The sequence below is a fragment of the Gymnodraco acuticeps genome, unplaced genomic scaffold (genome assembly GCF_902827175.1).
Source record: "Gymnodraco acuticeps unplaced genomic scaffold, fGymAcu1.1, whole genome shotgun sequence".
Classification (NCBI taxonomy): domain Eukaryota; kingdom Metazoa; phylum Chordata; class Actinopteri; order Perciformes; family Bathydraconidae; genus Gymnodraco; species Gymnodraco acuticeps.
This window is the reverse complement of record NW_022992252.1, coordinates 119078-141965: the sequence shown is the minus strand read 5'-3', so window position 1 is coordinate 141965 and position 22888 is coordinate 119078. Positions and strand designations below refer to the sequence as shown.

At 42.0% G+C, this 22888-nt stretch overlaps 1 protein-coding gene across 1 annotated transcript in view; it reads left to right on the top strand.

Annotated features, from left to right (window-relative positions):
• The window catches only part of chd7 (chromodomain helicase DNA binding protein 7), a 92736-nt gene that overhangs the window by 49588 nt on the left and 20260 nt on the right, over nt 1–22888 (top strand). The window contains 13 exon segments of the mRNA XM_034206876.1: nt 734–855; nt 2623–2866; nt 7471–7647; nt 8590–8733; nt 8828–8926; nt 9036–9198; nt 9589–9805; nt 16047–16242; nt 16713–16880; nt 17557–17730; nt 17995–18105; nt 19106–19317; nt 20830–21097. Coding sequence (XP_034062767.1) covers nt 734–855; nt 2623–2866; nt 7471–7647; nt 8590–8733; nt 8828–8926; nt 9036–9198; nt 9589–9805; nt 16047–16242; nt 16713–16880; nt 17557–17730; nt 17995–18105; nt 19106–19317; nt 20830–21097 — 2295 coding nt within the window.

The window sequence follows — 22888 nt, the reverse complement described above, 5'->3', positions numbered from 1 at the left end:
TTAATTTACCCATTTTTAGAAGTGAAGATATAGTCATTTGTTCTGGGAATGTCATTTTCGAGCCTGAGACCTGAAAAACAAGCTCGGGGCTTAAGAGGTTGAGGGCCCTGTTGGAGCGGCTCCACAGAGGCACCATTTAGATTTTTATTTTTGGAAAACTGTCCCAGGAAACATCTCCCTAACTATTCAAAAAAGACAGACATTTATCTTTCTCCTGCCTCTGACTTTGCCGGTCAAAAACAACTTGAGTGCATGGAGAGATTCCTCGAAGACTAAACCGCATGTTAATCTATTTTTCATATGGAGCAACATATGGGAGGACGTTTCTCTATTCTGAGCCTTCCTTTCCCTGCTTACTGTGTGCTGCCATGCACTTTGGGTTGTAATAGAAAGCTACCTAATGCATCCGTCTTTTCTTCAAGAACATCAAATCAATCATAATAATAATAAAAAATCTTTATTTGTATAGCACTTCTCATACACCAGGTGCAGATCAAAGCGCTCAAAACCTCCAGTGTACCACAGTAAATATTTGTTGTTCTGTAGCTGAATGACACTTGAACTGTGGTTTATTGCACCACCCCGTGTTTTACAATCACAAATTACCCTTGGATCCTTGAAATCCAATTTATCCCATCTTCAGTTTTCCAACAAGTCCCATCCTCACACCAAATATTTGATGAAGATAGATGAGCCTCGATGTTGTGTAGTAATTAATGTTTTGTGCGTCTAGGAACGGCCCCCTGCAGCCGAATGGAAGAAGCTGGAGGGCTCCATGGATTACAGGAACAGCAACGAACTCAGGGAGTACCAGCTGGAAGGCCTCAACTGGCTCACCTTCAACTGGTACAACTCGTAAGTCACCATTAAGTTTATTCTGCTCTAATGAGCTCCTCACTGCCACTGTCAGCCTGTGCATGTGACGGCCCCTCATCTGATGCTCTTAATGGGACATTAAGTGGCCCTCCAGCATGCTGGGGATTACCTTTTCCCACTGCCGCTATCCATGCACCCTGTTAGTTCCACCAAAATCCTCATTTAAGAGCACAGATACAAGGTTTTTGTAAGTCTGTGTGCATTTTTCTGTTGAATGCCCCAATTCCAGAGGTGGAAGAAGTATTACGGTATTTTTCTTAAATAAAAGTAACAATACCAGAGTGTAAAAATAGTCTATAAGTAAAAGTCCTGCAATCAAAGAACTAGCATCAAAATATACTTAAAGTAAAAGTAGTCGTTGTGCAGATTGATCCATTTCAGAATAATATATATGATATGTTTTATAATGATTTAACACTTGATTATATTTCACATCATTCATCCACATCTGTGAAGTAACTGAAGGTATTAATACATGTAGTGGAGTAAAAGTACACCATGTACCTCTGAACTGTAGTGGATTAGAATTAGGGTTGCAAAGGGGTGGAAAGTTTCCATGGGAAGTTAAGCTGGGGAATTTTGGAAATATTCGATGCAAAATTAAACAAAACATGACATTTCAACAGATGATTTTTTTTAAAAGTAGAACAGAACAAGTTTTAATTATTTTATTGAACAATTATTTGTTTCATTGAAGAACGAAAACAGGAATGTTGAGTTAAATGTTACTCATCCCCCCCAACCCCACTCATTAAAAAATTAACAAAAATGCACCCCCCATCCAAAAAGTCCCATTAAACATGCGAATCTTCCTTCAAGCAATCCTCTGCATTTTTGCTAAACCCTTTCAGTCAATGGGCTCTTCCTGGGCCCCATCAACATCCAACAACATGTCCACTTCCTCAACATCCAACTCTGAGTCTTCCTCTTCAGTGTCACTGTCCAGCCTGGTTGAGGATGGCTCTGTGTCCGGCTCAGAGAGCCTTTGGTTTGCCCGAATGCCAACCAGTTTTTCCACTCTCACATTTGTGAGCCTGTTGCGAACCTTTGTGTGGTCTCAATAGCCATGCAGTGAGCCGTGTGCTATGGCATGGATATTCAAGTGTACTTGAATGGCATCTGTTTGTTTTAGTCAAGATTATGCTAAAATATACTTTCCCCAACTATATTGAAGTTCCCTATGAAGAGCCAACCTTCAATTTAGAAAATTCCCAGTTTATTCCCGTTAATTCCCGCTGAAAGTTTCCATCTTTGAAAATTCCCGGAATTTTGCAACCCTAATTAGAATAACATTCAAATACTCATGTAAAGTACAAGTATCTCAAGATTTTACTTTAGTACTTGAGTTAATCTACTTGGCTACTTTACACCACTGCCCAAGTCTTACCGTTTGAGGGTGAATACTGTTCATGGATGTTTTTGGAATATGAAGGACTCAAATCAAGTCTCTGAGTATGACAGATAATTTTCCAGCTTCTTGCACATTTTTTGCATTAGATCGCTGCTGTGGAAAACAGACCGCCTCACCCCTGTGGAAAAGCAGCAGCAATAATGATCTAAAGGGAAAGATGGTTGAGGTCATGGAAGCATACTGCTGAGTCATGTAAAAGTTCCGGAGGTTTACATCAGGGCCAAAGCGGACTGGTCTCTGAGATGTCAGACTTGTAATGTTAACTTGTTGAGTGACACTGAATAGAGCTTTGTTTTTATGCTATTATTCATTCTGAGCACTTCCTCCCTCCACAGACGTAACTGTATCTTGGCTGACGAGATGGGTCTAGGAAAGACCATCCAGTCTATTACATTCCTCTATGAGATTTTCAAGATGGGCATCCAGGGGCCGTTCTTGGTCATTGCCCCGCTCTCCACCATCCCCAACTGGGAGAGAGAGTTCCGCACCTGGACGGAGCTTAACGCTGTGGTGTACCACGGCAGCCAGGCCAGCCGCAAGACCATCCAGGCCTACGAGATGTACCACCGAGACTCACAGGTGAGCACACTGCGTCCAAAAGGCACATCATGTGAAGGCATTCATACAAGTACATCTTTTTTTAGTGGAAGAAAAATAGAGGGATGTTGGTATAAAAACAATCAATTATTTTAACACATGTAATAAGAGAAATTCAGAACAGATACATGAGATTAAAATTGATAAAATAAGGGTTTTTATTTCTGTCAACCACCATCCAGTCAAAATAACCTCTCTGCTGATTAGTTATTGAAAAGAAAAGTTAAATCTTTGCTGTATATATTGTGTATTTATTTCAACAAGGACCATGCATACAAATACATTAATCTCAGAAAAGAGAAAATATGGATTATGCCAGATTATAGCTAATAACTAATTTCATAACAATCAACAAACACTAAAAACATTGCATAATCTCTATCTCACAAACAATTATAAAACATGATTTAAGTACTGTTCAATAAAATAATACATAGTACAGTTACAATATAATATAACACAGTTTAAATTGAAAAACTCAGATTGCAGTGCAATTAATGTTGGCATGACTGGTTGCTTAACCTCTTAAACCCTGAGCCTGTTTTTCAGGTTTCAGGCTCGAAAATGCCACTAACGCAACAAAGACTATATCTTCACTTCTAAAAGGGGTAAATTAATAATCTTTTCTCTCAAAGCAAGGTTACATCTGTGAGTTGGATGTAGAAGTGTCAGAATCAATATAGATGTTTTTATTTTAAAGTAAATTCAGATGGAACACAGTAAAAACATGTACATTCTAATGTCCGCCTAAAAAAAACTCATTACTTATAGTGAAAACCACCCTTGAATGATGGGCTAGTAGACTAAAAGCTTTAGGAATCCAAAATATAACATATAATAAGTACCCTGTATCAAGATTGATGCAAAACAAGTGAAATTTGACCTTTTTAGAGAGGTTTAGAAAAATAAAGTCCAAGCGGACTCACCTCTGGGTAATTTGGGAACCATAAGTTCCATTTCAACTTTTTCACTGTAAAAATCATTTTATTACTTTGAATTATCACTATAGGTATTCATTCCATCCAAATACAACTGTTGTGAAAAAATAAATAAATAAAAAATAAAAACATAGGCCTACTCTGTTATCCTCTGAGCCTCTGAATTAGCCCCGAGCGAAAAATGCTAACCTATTACTGCACCGAAAATCACTCCTAGCTCCCTTATTACTTATCCTAGCTGCACATCCAACACATCGTTTATGATCGTAAAGACACAGAATCTAACGGTGCCCACCTCAACACTGAAAGATACAAACTCGCGACGTTAATAAACAAAAACGTACATCAAAACAAATGGTGCTGGCGCTAATGCGTTAGGCTAACATGGCTTACCTTCCTCTTTGTCTGGTCTAAACTGGTCTTCAATGGCATTAAAACGATAAAAACGATGATGTAGTTAATCCATAGGTTAATATCCAATGTGGCTGTGTCCCCTTTGAAATGTTCTGATAATCTATAAGCAATAAAACTGCAATTCCGTTATCTGCTGTCCGCTCTGTGCTCCGTGCGCTCTGGGTCCTGCTTCCTTACGTAGTAAACAATAAGTAAAGTCTCCTGCGTAATGTACTTAAGCTGGCTGGCATTCTTTATACTTTACACAGGACCATATCTCTGGAACCCATTGGTCGATTTGGGTGATTTACACCTTTTTCTTAACCATTACATCCAATAGAATCGATGGGCAGTTCCCAAATCCACGTAAACATTACCATAGCGGACGTAATAGAGAAGCAAAGGAAACATCTGAAAGTACAAGCCTGGACGGCAAAACGTTATACCCAGTATATTGCCATAAATATGATGATGGATTATCAGTAAAAATGTCTACGTGACACAAAGACATTGGATTAACCTTGAGCGGCGTTTTTATTCCGTTGAACACAACTTTTGATCACAAATCAAAAAAGGTAAGACGTAATTATTGTAATATTTTTGAAACCGGATGTTGTTTACTTTCTCTTTTCTGGCTGATAGCTCCAGGAATTCGAGGTCGGATAGTGATGACATTACATGTGTGGAATCTGTGGAGTCTCAGCTTTAAATCGTATATCTTGTTTGTGCAGTTAAGATAGTAATAAGGGCATTTCTACCGTGAGTTCTGTGTAAAAAAGCGTTAGCATTAGTTAGCATTTTTTCGCTCAATGCTAATTCAAAGGCTTGGTATTACTCTTGTGTTTTTTCTAGCTGACAATTGTTCTTATTGTCAGTTAGCGGAGTTTCTTACCTTTAAAAGGGTATGCAACATTAATAGTTTCATGAATGACACTTCAGATATAGCACTGTTGCTACATATATAGCATTTTTGGACCCGAGCTCGGGTCCGTGGGGCTTAAGAGGTTAATATCAATGTAGTTAAGCTGTGTAACTGAATAAATCATCAAATGTTATGTTTAATTAGACAAAGAATGAACAGCCAGAGGTAAAAGGCTGTTTCAGCTCAGTTCTCGGTCATTTAGCTTGATTGATTGGTTGAATTTCTTAAAGGTCCGTCAAGAATTGCCAAACATGTAAAAAGCCTTTTCCAGGCTTTCATTATACATATTTCTATCTAAAACAAGTGTCATTTGCTTGAAATGTAAAGTACATGTTTTGTACATGTACATGTACATCCTAAATAAAGTGTAGTAAATAAAAGACCTGAAGACCGAGTGTTGATGCGTCCTGTTAGCAGCTCTGTATGAGGAGGATGATGTAGCAGTACAGTGTGACTGTCAGCACATCTGAACAGCTACCCTGTGGGGGGGAGGGGGGTCCGGTCAGCTGGGGATGGACAGTGCTCCTCTGCTATGTAAGCTCTTTACACTCCTCGAGCTGTAAGCTCTTATTGTACAATGCGGCGGACACTCTCAGCCACTCAGTGAAACCCACGCCACCACTGAAGGAAATAAGCTGGAGTAGCCGTGTCCTTGCTAGCTGCTTGTTCCTAATCCTGGCTGAGGTAATCCTCAAGGTCGAACTGGACCACGTGTTCCTGCACTGCCTGCTTACAAGGGACAGCTACACAAAACACTTCAGGGTTACACTGTTTATGTCTGCCATCTCTAAAATGGTAATAATATTAAAGGGGGTATTCTGTTCTCTATTCGACCAGATTTCATTAAAGGGGACCTATCATGCAAAATGCACTTGTGTACGTCTTTTATACATGAATATGTGTCCCCGGTGTTCCAGGGAACTCATCAAGTGTCAGAAAACACAACCCTCTCTATTTTCTTCCATACCCAAATCTCTAAAAAAGGAGCTGCAAAGGATCTGATACCTGACTGATCCAAATTTGAACACTGTCCTGACGTCAGTAAAGTGGCGCTACGGCTATTGGTCAATTCTCCACCTATCAGGGGAATGAGAGGTTGGGCCACGGCCGGCCATTGCTGCTCGAAAGCGCTGAGACGCTGTAGTACATATGCCAGGCCTGTAAGTGGCGCTGTAGTCTGCCACAAAAGCAGCGAAGAAGACTTCCCTTGCATGGTTGCCATGGTTGCCCTTCTGTTTATTCTCCGCTGTGGCTCTTTTTCTCCCTCCCCGAGGCAAGCGTTTGCGCCTCCTGCTTTAAAACAAATGAATAATGACTCTATATAATCATATGTAAGGGATAATGTGCAGCGACGCGGTCATTATGGGGAAAACAACACCGACAGCTGATCAGGAGCCCGACGCGAAGCGGAGGGATCTAGATCGGCATGAAGGCACATTATGCAATGTGCACATTATCCCGCTTATTACATGGCCACATTCTCGACAAAGTAACGATATGACTCCCAATATTAATTGAAATGCTTTTATGGATTTAGAAAATGATTTTAGTGATTTAAAAAATAATTGTATTGATTTAAATTGACATGCATCCACTAAGAAAAGTAGTCCGTTGTTACCGTTTGAACTAACGTAGCAACGGCAGGAACTGCTTCGATAGTGTTTTTGAGGAGCTTTTTGATTACAGATTTGAAAACATCGTTGCTTGCTTTAAAAGTAGCACAATTCATTGTGTCAAACCTTGGAAAGTATCTAGATATCCCTGCCCTAATGCCAAAGGAACTGGCAACTGAATATGTGTCGCCGTTTGATGTCTATGTCTGGACCGCTGCGTAAAAAGGAGGGTTTCTGCCCCATTACTTCTCTTCTTACTTCTATAAGAATAAAACACGGAGGACGGAGATCTCTTTTTCTCCCCCTCTTCTCCCCGCTGCAGCCCAGCAGCTGATCTCAAAGCACGCTCCCCTCTCCTGCAGGGGGTCGTGGTCAGCTGTAGCTCACAGAATCAGCCCCTGCAAAAACAGCGCTGGAAAGAGCAAATAGAGCGAAATGAGGCATGGCTAAAAACTATATTTATATACTTTATATAGGTATGGCCCTACAATATATTGTTCAAATATAGCATGATAGGTGTCCTTTAAAGAAAACATACAACCGGTGTCAAATGTTGTTTTTTGGCCTTTTCTCACTATTATGGAGTTGCCATGATTGTATATTTTTCGTTCAAGTAAAAACTGTTTCCCTCCCTGATCCACGGCATGAAATAATATTAAATGTACAGACTTAGACAATAAAGATGAGTCATATTGACCCTCATTCTTTCCCCTCCTTCAGGGTAAAGTAATAAAGGGAGCGTACCGGTTCCACGCTGTGATAACGACCTTCGAGATGATTCTGACCGACTGTCCGGAGCTGCGCAACGTGAATTGGCGCTGTGTGGTGATAGACGAAGCCCACCGCCTCAAAAACCGAAACTGCAAACTACTGGAAGGACTTAAAATGATGGACATGGTGAGTGGGGGGCTAGGGCAAGAAGAATCGATTCAGCGAGTGGTCGCTATCGGTTATCTCTAGGGCTGTTTGACACCTAAGAAATTCCACAAACAATACTTAACTTGTCGACTAATCGCTCAGTTGGTTTTATCTGCAGTTTGTGTTCACAAGTTTAGTACATCACATGTAATCTTGAGTTAACCAGAAATGTGCCTTTAAGTTTCTTGGAAGTTAGTCATTGAGCTTTTAAAAAGTGACTGAGAAAATATTACAGTGGACATTTTGTTATTACTTTCATTATTATTGTTTTATTTATTTTATAGGTTTTACTATTTTATTGTATTTATTCATTTAGCGCTGTCTTATTTGACCAAGAGGGATCATTGTTTATTTGATTTGTATTATCACACCTACTTGACCTCTTATGTCCCTGGAACTGTTGTATTATGGTGTTATGCTGTATACGTGCTAAAAGGTTTCAATGTTTGACCTGAGGTGAATCTTTGATTTTTGCCATGTTATCAAAGCACTTTGAGCTGCACCCGGCTTGTAAAAAGTGCTTTACAAATAAAGCTTTATTATTATTTATTCAAACAAACAACCTAGCAACTAAGATGGGTCAGCTGATAAATACGAAATCATTCTTTTATTCATTTGCACACTCTCACTGAGATAATTGAGCTCAGAGTAAGGTCCACAGTACATATGAATCAGAATGCAGATTATTGCCGGGTACGTTTACACTTGCAGGGAATTTGCTCTAAGAAAAAAAGTTGCGATGGTAGGTACAAAATGTGTCTATACTAAAAAGAAAAAGTATTTTTAAGCAGTGTGCATTTTTTGGCACACTGAGTTTTCTTAGCCAGATTTGTGTAGCTTTTCAAAGCTCTTGTATGGAGTTGGACAAAGCCTTCATGTGAGACACTCAAACGTCCTCTCTCCTGTCTCTCCCTCTTGCAGGAGCACAAAGTCCTGCTGACAGGGACTCCTCTCCAGAACACGGTGGAGGAGCTCTTCAGCTTACTCAACTTCCTGGAGCCCGAGCGCTTTCCCTCTGAACTGACATTCATGAGTGAATTTGGAGACCTAAAGACTGAAGAGCAGGTAAATGGAGAACTCTTCGGAGAGGGGAGGACCTTCACACTTCCTATGGTTCCTTCACTGACTGAAGTGTTAACCCTGCTTCCCACGCTCTCAGGTCCAGAAACTGCAGGCCATTCTGAAGCCCATGATGCTGAGAAGACTGAAGGAGGATGTGGAGAAGAACCTGGCCCCCAAGGAGGAAACCATCATAGAGGTAGGACTGATGTCTGAACCGTCTTGTTATGGTGATGGTTTCCATACATCGTCATTTCATGGATATGTTTCAGAGAAGGGAAAAAAATAATTGCGTCAACCTTTTTCAGGTGGAGCTGACCAACATGCAGAAGAAATACTATCGGGCCATTCTGGAGAAGAATTTCACTTTCCTGTCCAAAGGAGGAGCAGGTGGAGGAGCAGGAGTCCCCAACCTCCTCAACACCATGATGGAGCTGAGGAAATGCTGCAACCACCCATACCTCATTACTGGTATAAACACACTTCCAGTAACTAAATTAAAGACTAACAATTCTGTCACAAATAAATCTGGGGTGTCCATCTCATTTAAGTTCAGGGGCCATATACACCTAAATCTGGTCTGAAGTGGGCCGGACCAGTAAAATCATAGGATGATAACCTATAAATAACAACAACTCCTTCCCTTTGTTTTAGTGCAAAAAATGTACATTCTGAAAATGTTCACATTGAATTAACTATATTTCTGCAGTTAATATCTTATCTGTCATTTCTACACTTTGCCAAGTCACTCCACTGGCCCTCTTGGACTCTCTGGTGGGCCAGTGTCTGTATGTTAGACACCCTTGGTCTACATGTTCCAAATGTTTCTCTGATGAGTTTCAATTGTCCTCCCATGTCCAGGAGCAGAGGAGAAGATTGCGGAGGAGTTCAGGGAATCCCACGGTGGCCGGGCAGACATGCCTGACATGGCCCTCCAAGCCATGGTGCAGGCTGCTGGCAAGCTGGTGCTCATCGACAAGCTGCTCCCCAAACTGAAGGCGGGGGGCCACAGAGTGCTGGTGTTCAGTCAGATGGTGCGCTGCCTGGACATTCTGGAGGACTACCTCATCCAGAAACGGTGAGGACAGAGACACGTTTCCTCAAAGGGTGCAGAGTGTAGGGATGACCCCATTTTAATCCTTTAACAAGAACGGGCTTCTGCTGATACACGGGCCAATCAGATGAATGACAGCTGCTGAGTTCACAAGATGCTCCCTGGGAAAATGTAAAAACATAGCAGCAGGAGAAATGTTGATGTCTGTAAAGATCAGCTGTAGCTACTCAGGTACTGACTCAAAGTATTGTAGGTCCTGGTAGGAGCTGCAACTATTAGTTGATCAACATCAAATTAATTTTCCAACTAATGGATTTATCTTTTCATTGATTTTCAGAGAAAAATAATGACTGGTTTGACATTACATTGCATTTAGCTGACGCTTTTATCCAAAGCGACTTACAATAAGTGCATTCGACCAGGAAGACACAACCTTGAAGAAAACAGAATCATATAAGTACATCAGGTTTCATAGAGCCAAACATTTCAAGTGCTACTCAACTGGCTATAGATAAGCCAGTCCTTTGTTAGTATATAAGAGCTCTGTTAGCAGTTCTTTGTTAGTAATTCAATCGCTCGAGGTAGAGTCGAAAGAGATGAGTTTTCAGTCTGCGCCGGAAGATGTGCAGACTTTCTGCTCTCCTGATGTCAATGGGGAGCTCATTCCACCATTTTGGAGCCAGGATAGCAAACCCACGTGTTTTTGCTGATGGGAACTTGGGTCCCCCTCGCAGTGCGGGTGCAGCGAGCTGTTTGGCTGATGCAGAGCAGAGTGCACATGCTGGGGTGTACAGTTTAACCATGTCCTGGATGTAGGAAGGGCCAGATCCATTCGCAGCATGGTAAGCAAGTACCAGTGTCTTGAAGTGGATTCTAGCAGTTACCGGAAGCCAGTGAAGCGAGCGGAGGAGCGGCGTGGTGGCGTGGTGTGGGAACATTTAGGAAGGTTGAAGACCAGACGAGCCGCTGCATTCTGGATGAGCTGTAGAGGTCGGATGGCACATGCAGGTAGACCAGCCAGGAGGGAGTTGCAGTAGTCTAGGCGTGAGGTGACGAGAGCCTGGACCAGAACCTGCGTGGCTTTCTGTGTCAGCTGGGGACGTATCCTCCTGATGTTGTAAAGCGTGTATCTGCAGCAGCGGGTTGTAGCAGCAATGTTTGCAGTGAAGGACAGTTTGTTATCTAGGGTCACACCCAGATTCCTTGCAGTCTGAGTCGGGGAAACAACAGAGGGGCCGATGTTGATTGTCAGGTTTGAGCTGCTGTAATGCATTATTAATGTGTTATTTTTGCGTCTTAACTTCAGTAAACTGAATGTATTTGCTTTTGGACTGTAAGTCAGATAAAACAGAAAAGATAATCACCCTGGTCTTCAGGGAACTTTGGTGGACCCGTTTCCTGATTCACCAAACAACAAATCGATTCATCAAGAAAATAAGGGAAATAATAATCCTTAACCCTCCGAGACCCACGGGACCGTATACGATCCCAAATATCACGTTGTGTTCAAAGCGTCATAACTTCTCAGCTGTTTGAGCCAGAGACATTCCCTGTGTTTCCTCTTAAACTACAGAAACGGCAATAAACAACTCTATTAAGTTTTTCATTGAGAGGCAGTGGCGTAACTATTAACGGTGCATCCGGTGCATTGCACCGGGGCCCACAGCCGTCCAGGGGCTCATGCAAAAAAAAAAAATGTGTATAATTATTATTTTTTTTTATTCATTTTTTTTTAATATTTTTTTTTTTTTTGGGGCCCCAAAGATATTTTTTGGGGCCCCAATGGCATTGACTGGTTCACGCAGTCTTCAAAGTAACCTAGCAACCTAAATTAATGTGTAATTTGTCTGTCCAATGACCATGCTCCCTTTCATGTCATGTGATACCTTGCGTGACGAGCGAACCGTTAAATCAACATCAAACGTTATATGTACTACATAGCTATAGCAGCAGCAAGATCGGCAGAATTATAACAAATTGAATAGCTAGCATTTATAATATACAGCAAACCAAAACACAAGAGCGGCGCTCAAAAGAGAAAGGACAAGAGAGAACAAGGAGATGTAAAGGCTAAACTGACAAAATTAGACAGTTTTTTTTTTGTCATACATCGTCCTCGAAATCGAACGCTAACGTTGGTAATGTTGACGTTCAGCGGCAGCCGGAGCCGGAGGCTAACGATAGCTCACCTGCCTCACCATCGTCTAGCTCCACAAGTGAAGCTGTATCCGTGGCTGTGCGACCTTCTTCTCCAGCCATGAGCCAGGAGGAGAGGATGGATTTGGCTGTGCCCGGCGGTGGTCCTACTGTTCCTGCAAGGGCCCCTTCCCCAACCGATAGGGGACTCTATGGCGCTATTGAGAGCCCCGACGCCAAGATCAAAGGCTATATTATAGCAACTGGCCCATTCCCCAGAGACACACATCAAGGAAACAGGTGTTTCTCCGAGATCTATTACACCACCACTACCAGAGCAGGTATCAAACTGCCACGGACATGGCTGTGTTACTCCCCCACCCTGGACTGTGCCTATTGTGAGCCGTGCTGGCTGTTCGCAGACCGAGGTGCACCGTTCTACAGTGATGCGTGGGTCAAAGGAGTTCGTGACTGGCAACATTTGTCTGCGAGGATTGACTCACATGCACAATCTCAGGTCCATGTCGGAGCGTGTGTCATATATGAACAGTGGAAGAAAAACGGGAGAATCGATGCAAACATGGAGAGGAATGCAAGGAATGCTGCTAATTACTGGAGACAGGTACTTGAGCGTATTGTCAACGTTACAATCACTCTGGCCACTTGTAACTTGGCTTTTAGAGGACATAGGGAGATTCTTGGACAGCAGTGGAAACTTTCTCAGTATGATAGAACTTTTAGCATCCGGTTCTGAAAGAACTTGTTGAGCGACCACAAGGTTCTGTGAAATACTTGAGTCCAGCTGTTCAAAATTAGATAATCTACATAATCGCAAAGCGGGTGCAGTGTAGGGGTTTCACAACTACCAATATTTACTAGTCGACGCGTTTTTCAAAATAGCAGTCGACTAGTCGTTACGTCATAATAAAGACACACAAAGAGAGGTGTACAACTGTATTTTATATTGGAACTCATACAGTTACATTAAACACTGCATTTTAATTTGTGTTACATGGCCGAGTAAATCACAAACAGTAACTGGACTTAGTAAATAACAAACAGTAACTGGACTCACCAAAATCGACAGCAAAAAACTCTGTTTACTGAAATGCCACGTAAATCAAGTGCGCATTGCGCAACACTTTACTCGCTATCCTCCACTATAACGTCCACCTTTCCAGGTTTTTGGTTTGCGTTGAGGAACACCAACGCATCGACATGTGAGGGAAGGAGGCTTGACCGCTTTCGGGTGACAGCGTTGCCTGCCAGGGAAAAAACCCTCTCACTCGGGGTGCCTGTGGCTGGAATAGCCAGGTAGCTCCTCGAAAGCTTGGCTAAACGGGGGACGCGGTGCGCGTTTTCTGCCCACCACTCCAGTGGGTTATCCATTGTGGGGATATGCGGTGTCCGCTGGCAGTAAACCCTAGCTCATCATCCGCATCACTGTAGACCCGTTTTTTCTTGCTGCTCGTCTGCCTCTGTCCTGTGCTGACGCCGGTCCGTTGCTCACTGGTGCTAGCATTACTGCTAGTGCTAGCTGTCGGCAGCGGGTGTCTCATCTTCAGATGGTTGCGCATAGCAGATGTATTTTTGTTGTACTTCAGTACAGCTGTACACAACTGATACTTCACTGTGGAGTTGGTTACATCTTCGTTGAAGTACTGCCATACATAAGAATGTCGGACGTGTTTTGAAGCATTTTGCAGCACCTCGTTTACCTCAATTTTTTTTACGACTAGTTGACTAGGGCCTACAGCGCCGACTAGTGGTAAAGGTAGTCGACTAGTCGATTAGTTGGTGAAACCCCTAGTGCAGTGCAACATTCAAGTAGAAATAAATAATGCTCCGTTTTTTTCTGTCATCATGGACACCACCCAAGATATTTCCAAAAGAGACCAAATTAGCCAAGTGTATAGATATGTGACAATCCAGAGGGATGAAAACGACAACGCAAAAGATATCCTGATAAACGAGGCTTTCTTGGGGTTCGTGGAAACAGTGGATACGTCAGCTCGTGAACTCCAAAAGAAAATCCTGGACAGCATAGAGAGTAACGGATTTCACCTGAGCACGTGTCGGGGCCAGGGATACGATGGCGCGGCGAACATGAGTGGGGTCTATTCAGGTGTGCAGGCCAGGATCATGGAGATGGAACCGCTTGCCAAAAAAAATATTTGCACCGGGGCCAATCACAACCTTGTTACGCCACTGTTGAGAGGCGTTTACTTATTTTGGTGAAACGAATGTGCGTAAAGTTTTAAAAGATGCGGCTAGTCTCACCTTGATTCTGGCGCATTGCTTATCGTTTTCTGTTTTATAGATCTATTCTCATTAGTGCTGGGGGGAAACGATTATTTTGAAAACGATTAATCGGGCGATTATTTGATCGATTAGTCGACTAATCGAATGATTATTTTTCTGTTGTTCAATTCATAAAAAACGTAATGTAAAAAAATTTTTTTTCACGATACTGTGTCTCAGGGGATCTTAATATTTAAGAACCTATTAATGTGTTATACCAGATTAACGGAAATAATCTCAGCTAACTGACAATACAAACCATGTTTACCAACACAAAACACAAGTCTCATAAGAAGCATCTAAATGACCCCTGAGCGAAAAATGCTAACGGACATTGGCACAGATCTCAAGATAAAAGTACCCTTATTACTTATCGTAGCTGCACATACAAGATATCCGATTAAAGCTGAGACTCCACAGATTATGTAGGTACATAGTATCATCACTGAGTGATCCGGACTCGCGACAGGGGAAGCAAATACAGTCATCACAACACGTACCTTCACAGAGCTTCTAGGGAGATCGTCTCACCGCCGTAGCTGTCAATCTGATCAAAATACGTGTTCAATGGCATTAAAATGAGAAACGCGGCTGAATCGGTTAATCCATAGGTTTTTAACGTCTATGTATAAAAAAATTATTGAATTTATAATCCATAATTCCATTTTAATGTAAAAATCGGAGAGCAAATGCTAGCTGCTAATGGTTGCCACCACAGCTAGCTGCTGCTTCCGGTCAAGCAGCAGTCTCAGTGAGATATAAATATATAAATATCTTTGCGTTTTGGACTAACTTTAAAATATTCCCATGCTTTTGAAGACCTAGGGCGAGATGTTTTCGTTTGAGGGCTTCGTGCGCAATCCTGTGAGGAGGAGTTGGTAGCCGTTTCAGTCTCCATTGTGTTAGAAGTGCGATTGCGAACTGCTTGTTGCTTTGGGTGACCCACGTGTGTGTGGCGTCATACAGTCTATGGTGTCGACGCGGAAATATGTCGTCGACGATATTTTGAAGTCGACGCGTCGCTACAGCACTAATTCTCATCCACGTAAAGAGTGTAAGAGTCACGTTTCTGAATCGGACACTCGGAGTGGATGCAGTCACAGCCAATCGGAGTCTGATTCAGAGGATTACCTGTCAGTTCCGTTGCTATGTGTACTGAAACGAGAGCCGGTATAATTCCACGCGCGAAAACAAAATAAAAGTTATTACGTTATATACGTTATTTTAGTGTCTTAAAAGTAGACTAAGGTATGGCAAGGACAACAAAATGACAATTCCTGGCAATTCATTAGTTATGCCCAAAAGAATGGGCATAACTAATGAACAGAATAAGTTAGAATCTTCTAATCAGTTCTGATACAATGATAATAAATGTGTGCAATGTTCCGTATTGAATGTTTCTTTCAATGTTATGGTTAGCAGTTATTTTTAATCAAATAAGTAAAAAGTTCAAGCTCCATTTTTATATATGGGCAAATATCCCCTATTATAGTGTATATAAGTCTCTAATGAGTGACATATATCATTAGCTGAGGTTGTGCTGATTTCTGGGATGTGTAAAACTTGATTATACTATAAAGAAATGACAATTTATAAGGCAAAACACAAAAATATACAAAAACGGAAATGTCCTATGTGGGTCTCAGAGGGTTAATACAAGTCATTATAAGTTGCACTTCATAGTCTTGATTAATTAGTTTGATATGATATAGTGTATCTGGGGGAATGTGACTCTATATGATAAGCTATAGAGAAGCTTTGGGACATCTCTCTCATAGTGTTGACTTTTCTGTCATGATGTCACTAAAATACCTCTCCTCCCATGCAGATATCCTTATGAGCGTATAGACGGCAGAGTGCGTGGTAACCTACGTCAGGCTGCCATCGACCGCTTCTCCAAACCTGACTCGGACCGCTTCGTGTTCCTTCTGTGCACGAGGGCCGGGGGCCTAGGCATCAACCTGACGGCAGCCGACACCTGCATCATATTCGACTCTGACTGGAACCCTCAGAACGACCTGCAGGTACAATCCTGACTCCCACATTTAGCTCTGCTCAGACACGTGCACAGATGGACCTCAAAGTGGGCTCGAGCACCTGTAGAAGCACACATAGTAGAAGCACACATAGTAGAAGCACACATAGTAGAAGCACACATAGTAGAAGTATATGAGCCATACAATATCAGCATCTGCCAGTAATTACTGAAGCATCTTGCCTGATGCCTTTATGGAGAAGGTGGTAAGAGTTTGGCTTGTTAACATGTGAGGAGAATTTACCAAAATGGACTTAATTTATTTATTACTTAAACTGTCACAAAAGTAGTTATCTTGGACATATTTTTATTTAAAAGTAACACAAATCGCCAGCTTGCCCTTTTATTCAGTTGGACCCTGCCCCTCTAACCTCCTCTGCACGTGACTGATTCTGCTTCACTGGACCATATAATTAGTCCTCTTCTGCAAGTCATTTATCTGACTGCGTCCTCTTCCAGGCCCAGGCCAGGTGTCATCGTATTGGCCAGTCCAAGGCGGTGAAGATCTACCGGCTGATCACCAGGAACAGCTACGAGAGGGAGATGTTCGACAAGGCCAGTCTGAAGCTGGGGCTCGATAAGGCCGTTTTGCAGAGCATGAGCGGACGAGAGAACAGCAACAGCGGGGTGAGACATCACACACACACACACGTCCAATACCCCATAGATAGCTTCAGGTGGATTTCTTTTGGACAGTGAATCTGTTCAGTTCACCATGAGTCAGAAAGCTATTCCAGAAGCTGGACAACTGTCTCCAACCCAGTTGTGATTTAACCAAGCCCACTTCCGCATGACGAATGCATCAACATAGCGTAACCCTTTGCGTGTTCATGCCAGGAAATATGAATTTCACAGCTACAGTCGCTTCATAGAGCATTTTTCTTCAAAGTAGATTGATTAAAAAAGCACTTTAATATGAAAGCATGAACAGTTGCGCAGAGCTGAGTAAATGTTAATTATCTTTTATATGAGTTCACCATGGATTTAAAAATAATAATCTAGCAAACAATATTCAATAGTTAATCTTTTGTTAGTCACATTGTATTATATGGGATACTCTCCAACACTGTCACAGGATTACAAATATTCCATTTACCCCGCGCTGTAAAGTTTTCGTTTTCTGGGCTGGAAAAACGATAGACCTTCACACCACGTTGTCAGACCACTCGTTCATCCTTTGTATGAAACCTACTGATGCCAAATAAGTTAAATTGATAGTTTAGTTCAAATATTTTCCGTCCCATGTTTGTGTGCTCTGACAACACTAAACTTTGTCATGGAATCCTTTGTTGTCGGAGTACAGCAGTTGTCCAAGAAGGAGGTTGAGGACTTGCTGAGGAAGGGAGCGTACGGAGCTTTGATGGACGAGGAAGACGAGGGATCAAAGTTCTGTGAGGAAGACATCGACCAGATCCTCCAGAGACGAACACACACCATCACCATCGAGTCTGAGGGCAAGGGCTCTACCTTTGCTAAGGTAAAACCTGAGCATGATCCAAGGACTACTGCAGTGAACTCTGCTTCCATACTCAGACATTATATTATCAGTGGAAGACGTACTCAAATCTGGTACTTTACACCTCTGAATTGTAGTGGGGTAAAAGTACAAAGTAGAAAAATGAAAAACTACCGTAAAGTACAACTATCTAAGAATTGTACTTAAGTACAGTACTTGAGTAAATCTACTTGGTTACTTAAAATCACGGATGTGAAGTTAATTACTGACCTCTTTCGTCTGCAGGCCAGTTTTGTTGCAGCTGGTAACCGAACAGACATTTCTCTGGAGGACCCAGACTTCTGGCAGAAATGGGCCAAGAAGGCTGAGCTGGACATGGACGCCATGAATGGACGGGTACTACAAAAACACACGCACACACACAAAATGTTAAATCCACCCAACAACATAAAGAAATGCTTCCTAATACTTGATTTAAAGTAAGGGTGTCCCGTCATAGAAAAGGGGACATGCAGTGGTAAGTAGTCGGTATCACCACAAGCTAGCAGGAGGTAAGAGAGATTAATATTGACAGTTGGGAATCTCCTCTCTTCCTTGATTACCCATGTTTCCCTGCTCTCGTGTGTGTGTTTGAGCGAGAGAGAGTAAGCTGCTTAGCTCCACTTAACGGAGCGCAGATGCCTGGAGGGTACAGAGATATCACTTAGACTACACACACACACACAGTTACACAAGCTCGCTCGCATTCTTACACACCCATTGAGTGCTCTGCTAACAGGCATCTTTATTTTCCCGCTCTATATTTGTTCACTTTTTGTATCTGTGTTTGTCCTCCTGGTTCTGTGTTCTCCTCCTTTGGAGGGCTCTCCAGCGGAACACTTAATCCAAATCTGCCAGCGAACAAGGGCTGCTCCCCTGGGATTTCATTGTGTGATGTTAAAATGGAAATGACTGCAGCCCTCTGTGATTATTGTGGAGCTAACTACCGCCCTGTTTGCACATATTAATGGGATTGCGAGTGGGAAAAAATCTAATTAATTGAACAAAAATCTAATTCATTAGACAACATAATTAATGGCAGTTGGTTTGAGCCAGGCAGAAATGTTCTCAGCATCAGGAATGAAACACGGGGCCAAACATCCAATTATTCAGATTCTGTACAGAAGATGCCACGGGGTTCACACTTGTCATAGAAGTCCGAATGTACATGATATGTACAAATAGGCCACTTCACAGGAAGGAAGCAGAAGGTGCTTTGCATATTGTTGTTGACAGATTTCAGGCCATCTGTTTTTTAAACCTGATTAATCAAATAAAATAAAAAGATTCCAGAAGGACAATGCATCTTGGCTTTCAAAAAACACAAACTAAATGTGCTCACTTAATTTGTTTCCAGAACACGCTGGTGATCGACACACCAAGGGTGAGGAAGCAGACCCGGCACTTCAGCAGCGCCAAAGAGGACGAAATGCTCGAGTTCTCGGAGCTGGAGAGTGAAGACGACGAACCGAGCCGACCCTCGTCCAAACCGCGACGGCCCCAAGACAAAGCCCAGGGGTACCCCCGATCTGAGTGCTTCCGAGTGGAGAAGAACCTGCTGGTCTACGGGTCAGTCACCACACCACACTGATGCACTTATCTAATCTAAAGACACCTGCTTTTTACCATGTCTCTAAATCATTTAACCCTGCTGTCATGTCCATTTCTCCTCCCTTACTGTGTTGTGGTGGTCCCGATCAAATTTGACCAGTCTGTTTGAACTGCTTTTTACATAAAAACCATTAATAATCACCACATTTTATTTAACAACTTTGTAGGCTGTAAACAATGTCTGACTACTGGTTTACATGAAAAAAAAGACACTTAAAATGTTTTCCAAAAACATTTAGTTTTGTGGGTGTGTATCTGATACTGTGGAGGATATCATAAGGCCTAAAAAACACCATTTTATGATTGATGAAAGTAGTTAAACGTTCAGATTTAACCCCAGCAGAAATGCCTGTGGATGATTTATATAATTGCATTAAAGACATAAAGAGGAATGTTTATTAACCTGTGCATAAGAGCGTGTTTTACTACACCATAGCAGCCTTTCAGGACATGGATGCATTATACTGCACACACACAGGCCAACTGACACACTTACCACATACAGGGATAATTGTGTGTGTGTGTCAGCGTTGTTATTGTTACAGTCTAGTCTTGTGGCCCGAGGCTGTAGGACACAAAAACACACTGTCTGACTGAGCCCGTCCTCTCGCTCAATGCGCTGTTGTCTTTTCCCATCATCCATCTCTCTCACTCACACTCATCCACCATTTTACCTTGTCTAAAATCATCACTCAGAGTAACACTGCGTCACATGGTTCACTGGAGATTTGGAAGCAGCCTTGGAAAAAATGTAGTCTGTGTCGGGAACCCTGTCCAGCGCATCAGCCTTTAGGATCGCTTACCCTCCATTAACACACACAGGGATGGCTGGGTGGCACTGGTTGGGCTGACAGTCACTCTTAGATCAAAACTCTGGTACATGTATGACCTTTGTGTCGGGCTGCAACTACAGATTATTTTCCAAATTAATTGTTTGGTCAATAAAATGTCAGGAAATGGTATAATGTCCATACCAATTTGTTAAAGACCAAGGGGATGTCTTAACATGTCTTGTTTTGTCAATCCAAATCCCAAAGATATTCAACTCTATAACTATAATAGAAACAAATCCAGAAATGTACATATATATTACTTGCATTAAAAATGACTCGATTACTAAAATAGGTTGAAAACTGATAATGCACTAATTGCTGCCGCTACCTTTTTTAAAATTAAAATCAGAACAATTACAATCGATTTATTTGTAAATAAATACATTATTTTCATTTATTTGCTTTGCTTCACAGATGAATGCACATTATATAATTATTATTTGTTGTTTAGTATGGTCTTTATATCATGTGCAATATGTTAATTAGATTAATCAAAACGTGGATCATTGGTTTGACAGGAAATGCGATATTTTCCCCGTATTTGACATGTTTTACTGCATTTGAATGAATACTATGATCTGGTAAACAAATACGGTATATCCACTAACAGGTTTTTGTTCTCCATATCTCTTTGCAGGTGGGGTAGGTGGAATGACATCCTGGCTCACGGTCGCTTCAAACGACCCCTGAAGGAGTCGGATGTGGAGAAGATCTGCAGAGCGCTGCTGGCCTACTGCCTGCTGCATTACCGTGGAGACGAGAACATCAAGAGCTTCATCTGGGACCTGATCAACCCCAGTGAGGACGGGACCACCAAGCTGCTGACCAACCACTCCGGTAACACACACTATATACACTGCATGCAGGGTTCGTACTGGTGCTTGAAATCCTTGAAAATGCTTGAAATTTGACGTGGTGTTTTCAAGTTGGGAAAGTGCTTGAATTTTGGGAATGGTGCTTGAAATTGAGATAAAGTGCTTGAAAATGTAAATGCTTTACTTTTACAATAAATTGCTGTCTGACTGAATAGTTCGCTTTTTAGATTAAAAGAAAATAATTGCTTCGCTTCTAAAACAGCTCCGCTGCGGCCTTCCCGCGCTATGCGCGCGACCTGCAAGTGTTTGTGTTACGTGTGACCTGGGCATTCTGATGAGTGATAGATGACTGTGTGCCAGGAGGTTGCAGTTTCAACGAGCGTTGGCTAGCAGAAGACAAATACAAGCCATGGCTAAGACGAGGGTCAAGCCCACGAGTAGCCTCCTGCAAAGTTTGCAAAAATAACGATGCGAGAGTCTGCGCTGACGAGCCACATGAAAGGTACGCCGTAAAAGAGCATTTTAGATTAGGCTAACGTTGCATGTTATGTTTGTTTAAGCTAACGTTAGCTAGCTGAATAGCGAACTCCATGAGGGATAATAATAATTGCAGGGGACAATCATTTCAGAGGAGCGTACCTACGTTATGTGCGTTACAGTCGCCATCGTGTGGTGTTCAGAGGATGAAGCACTCACGGCATTTCGTGTTATAGTCACGAAATATAATCTATTGATTCGACACAGAGCGATTTTGAAAGCAATGTATTTCTACTGGTAGTATGTTTCGTGCCTAAACCAAATGTGACTTGATCTATCGAAATCAGTCACATTGACCCGAAGACACATTTTCGTTTGTATTACTGGTCTGGGGGAAGCTCGCGTGTGTGTGTGTGTGTGTGTGTTTGTGTACCGGGGAAACACTCACAAGAAACACCGGCTGTTGTTATGCTTGCTGTGATGTTACATTAGTCCGTTCTCTGCTTGTAATTATGCCGAAGCTTCAAAGTTGTATTTATCATCTGAATTTGCAGAAACAAGTTTAATATTCTGAAAGCCAATACTTTGTTTATTTGAAAACAGATGAAAACAAACTGTCTTTTATATAAAATTGAAGTATTATACAAGTAAAACTCAGGGTTCGTACGGGTGCTTGAAATCCTTGACAATGCTTGAAATTTGACGTGGTGTTTTCAAGGTTGGGAAAGTGCTTGAATTTTGGGAATGGTGCTTGAAATTGAGATAAAGTGCTTGAAAATGTAAATGCTTTACTTTTACAATACATTGCTGTCTGACTGAATAGTTCGCTTTTTAGATTAAAAGAAAATAATTGCTTCGCTTCTACATAAAACAGCTCCGCTGCGGCCTTCCCGCGCTATGCGCGCGACCTGCAAGTGTTTGTGTTACGTGTGACCTGGGCACTCTGATGAGAGTGATAGATGACTGTGTGCCAGGAGGTTGCAGTTTCAACGAGCGTTGGCTAGCAGAAGACAAATACAAGCCATGGCTAAGACGAGGGTCAAGCCCACGAGTAGCCTCCTGCAAAGTTTGCAAAAATAACGATGCGAGAGTCTGCGCTGACGAGCCACATGAAAGGTACGCCGTAGAAGAGCATTTTAGATTAGGCTAACGTTGCATGTTATGTTTGTTTAAGCTAACATTAGCGAGCTGAATAGCGAACTCGATTGACGGATAATAATAATTGCAGGGGACAATCATTTCAGAGGAGCGTACCTACGTTATGTGCGTTACAGTCGCCATCCTGTGGTGTTCAGAGGATGAAGCACTCACGGCATTTCGTGTTATAGTCACGAAATATAATCTATTGATTCGACACAGAGCGATTTTGAAAGCAATGTATTTCTACTGGTAGTATGTTTAGTG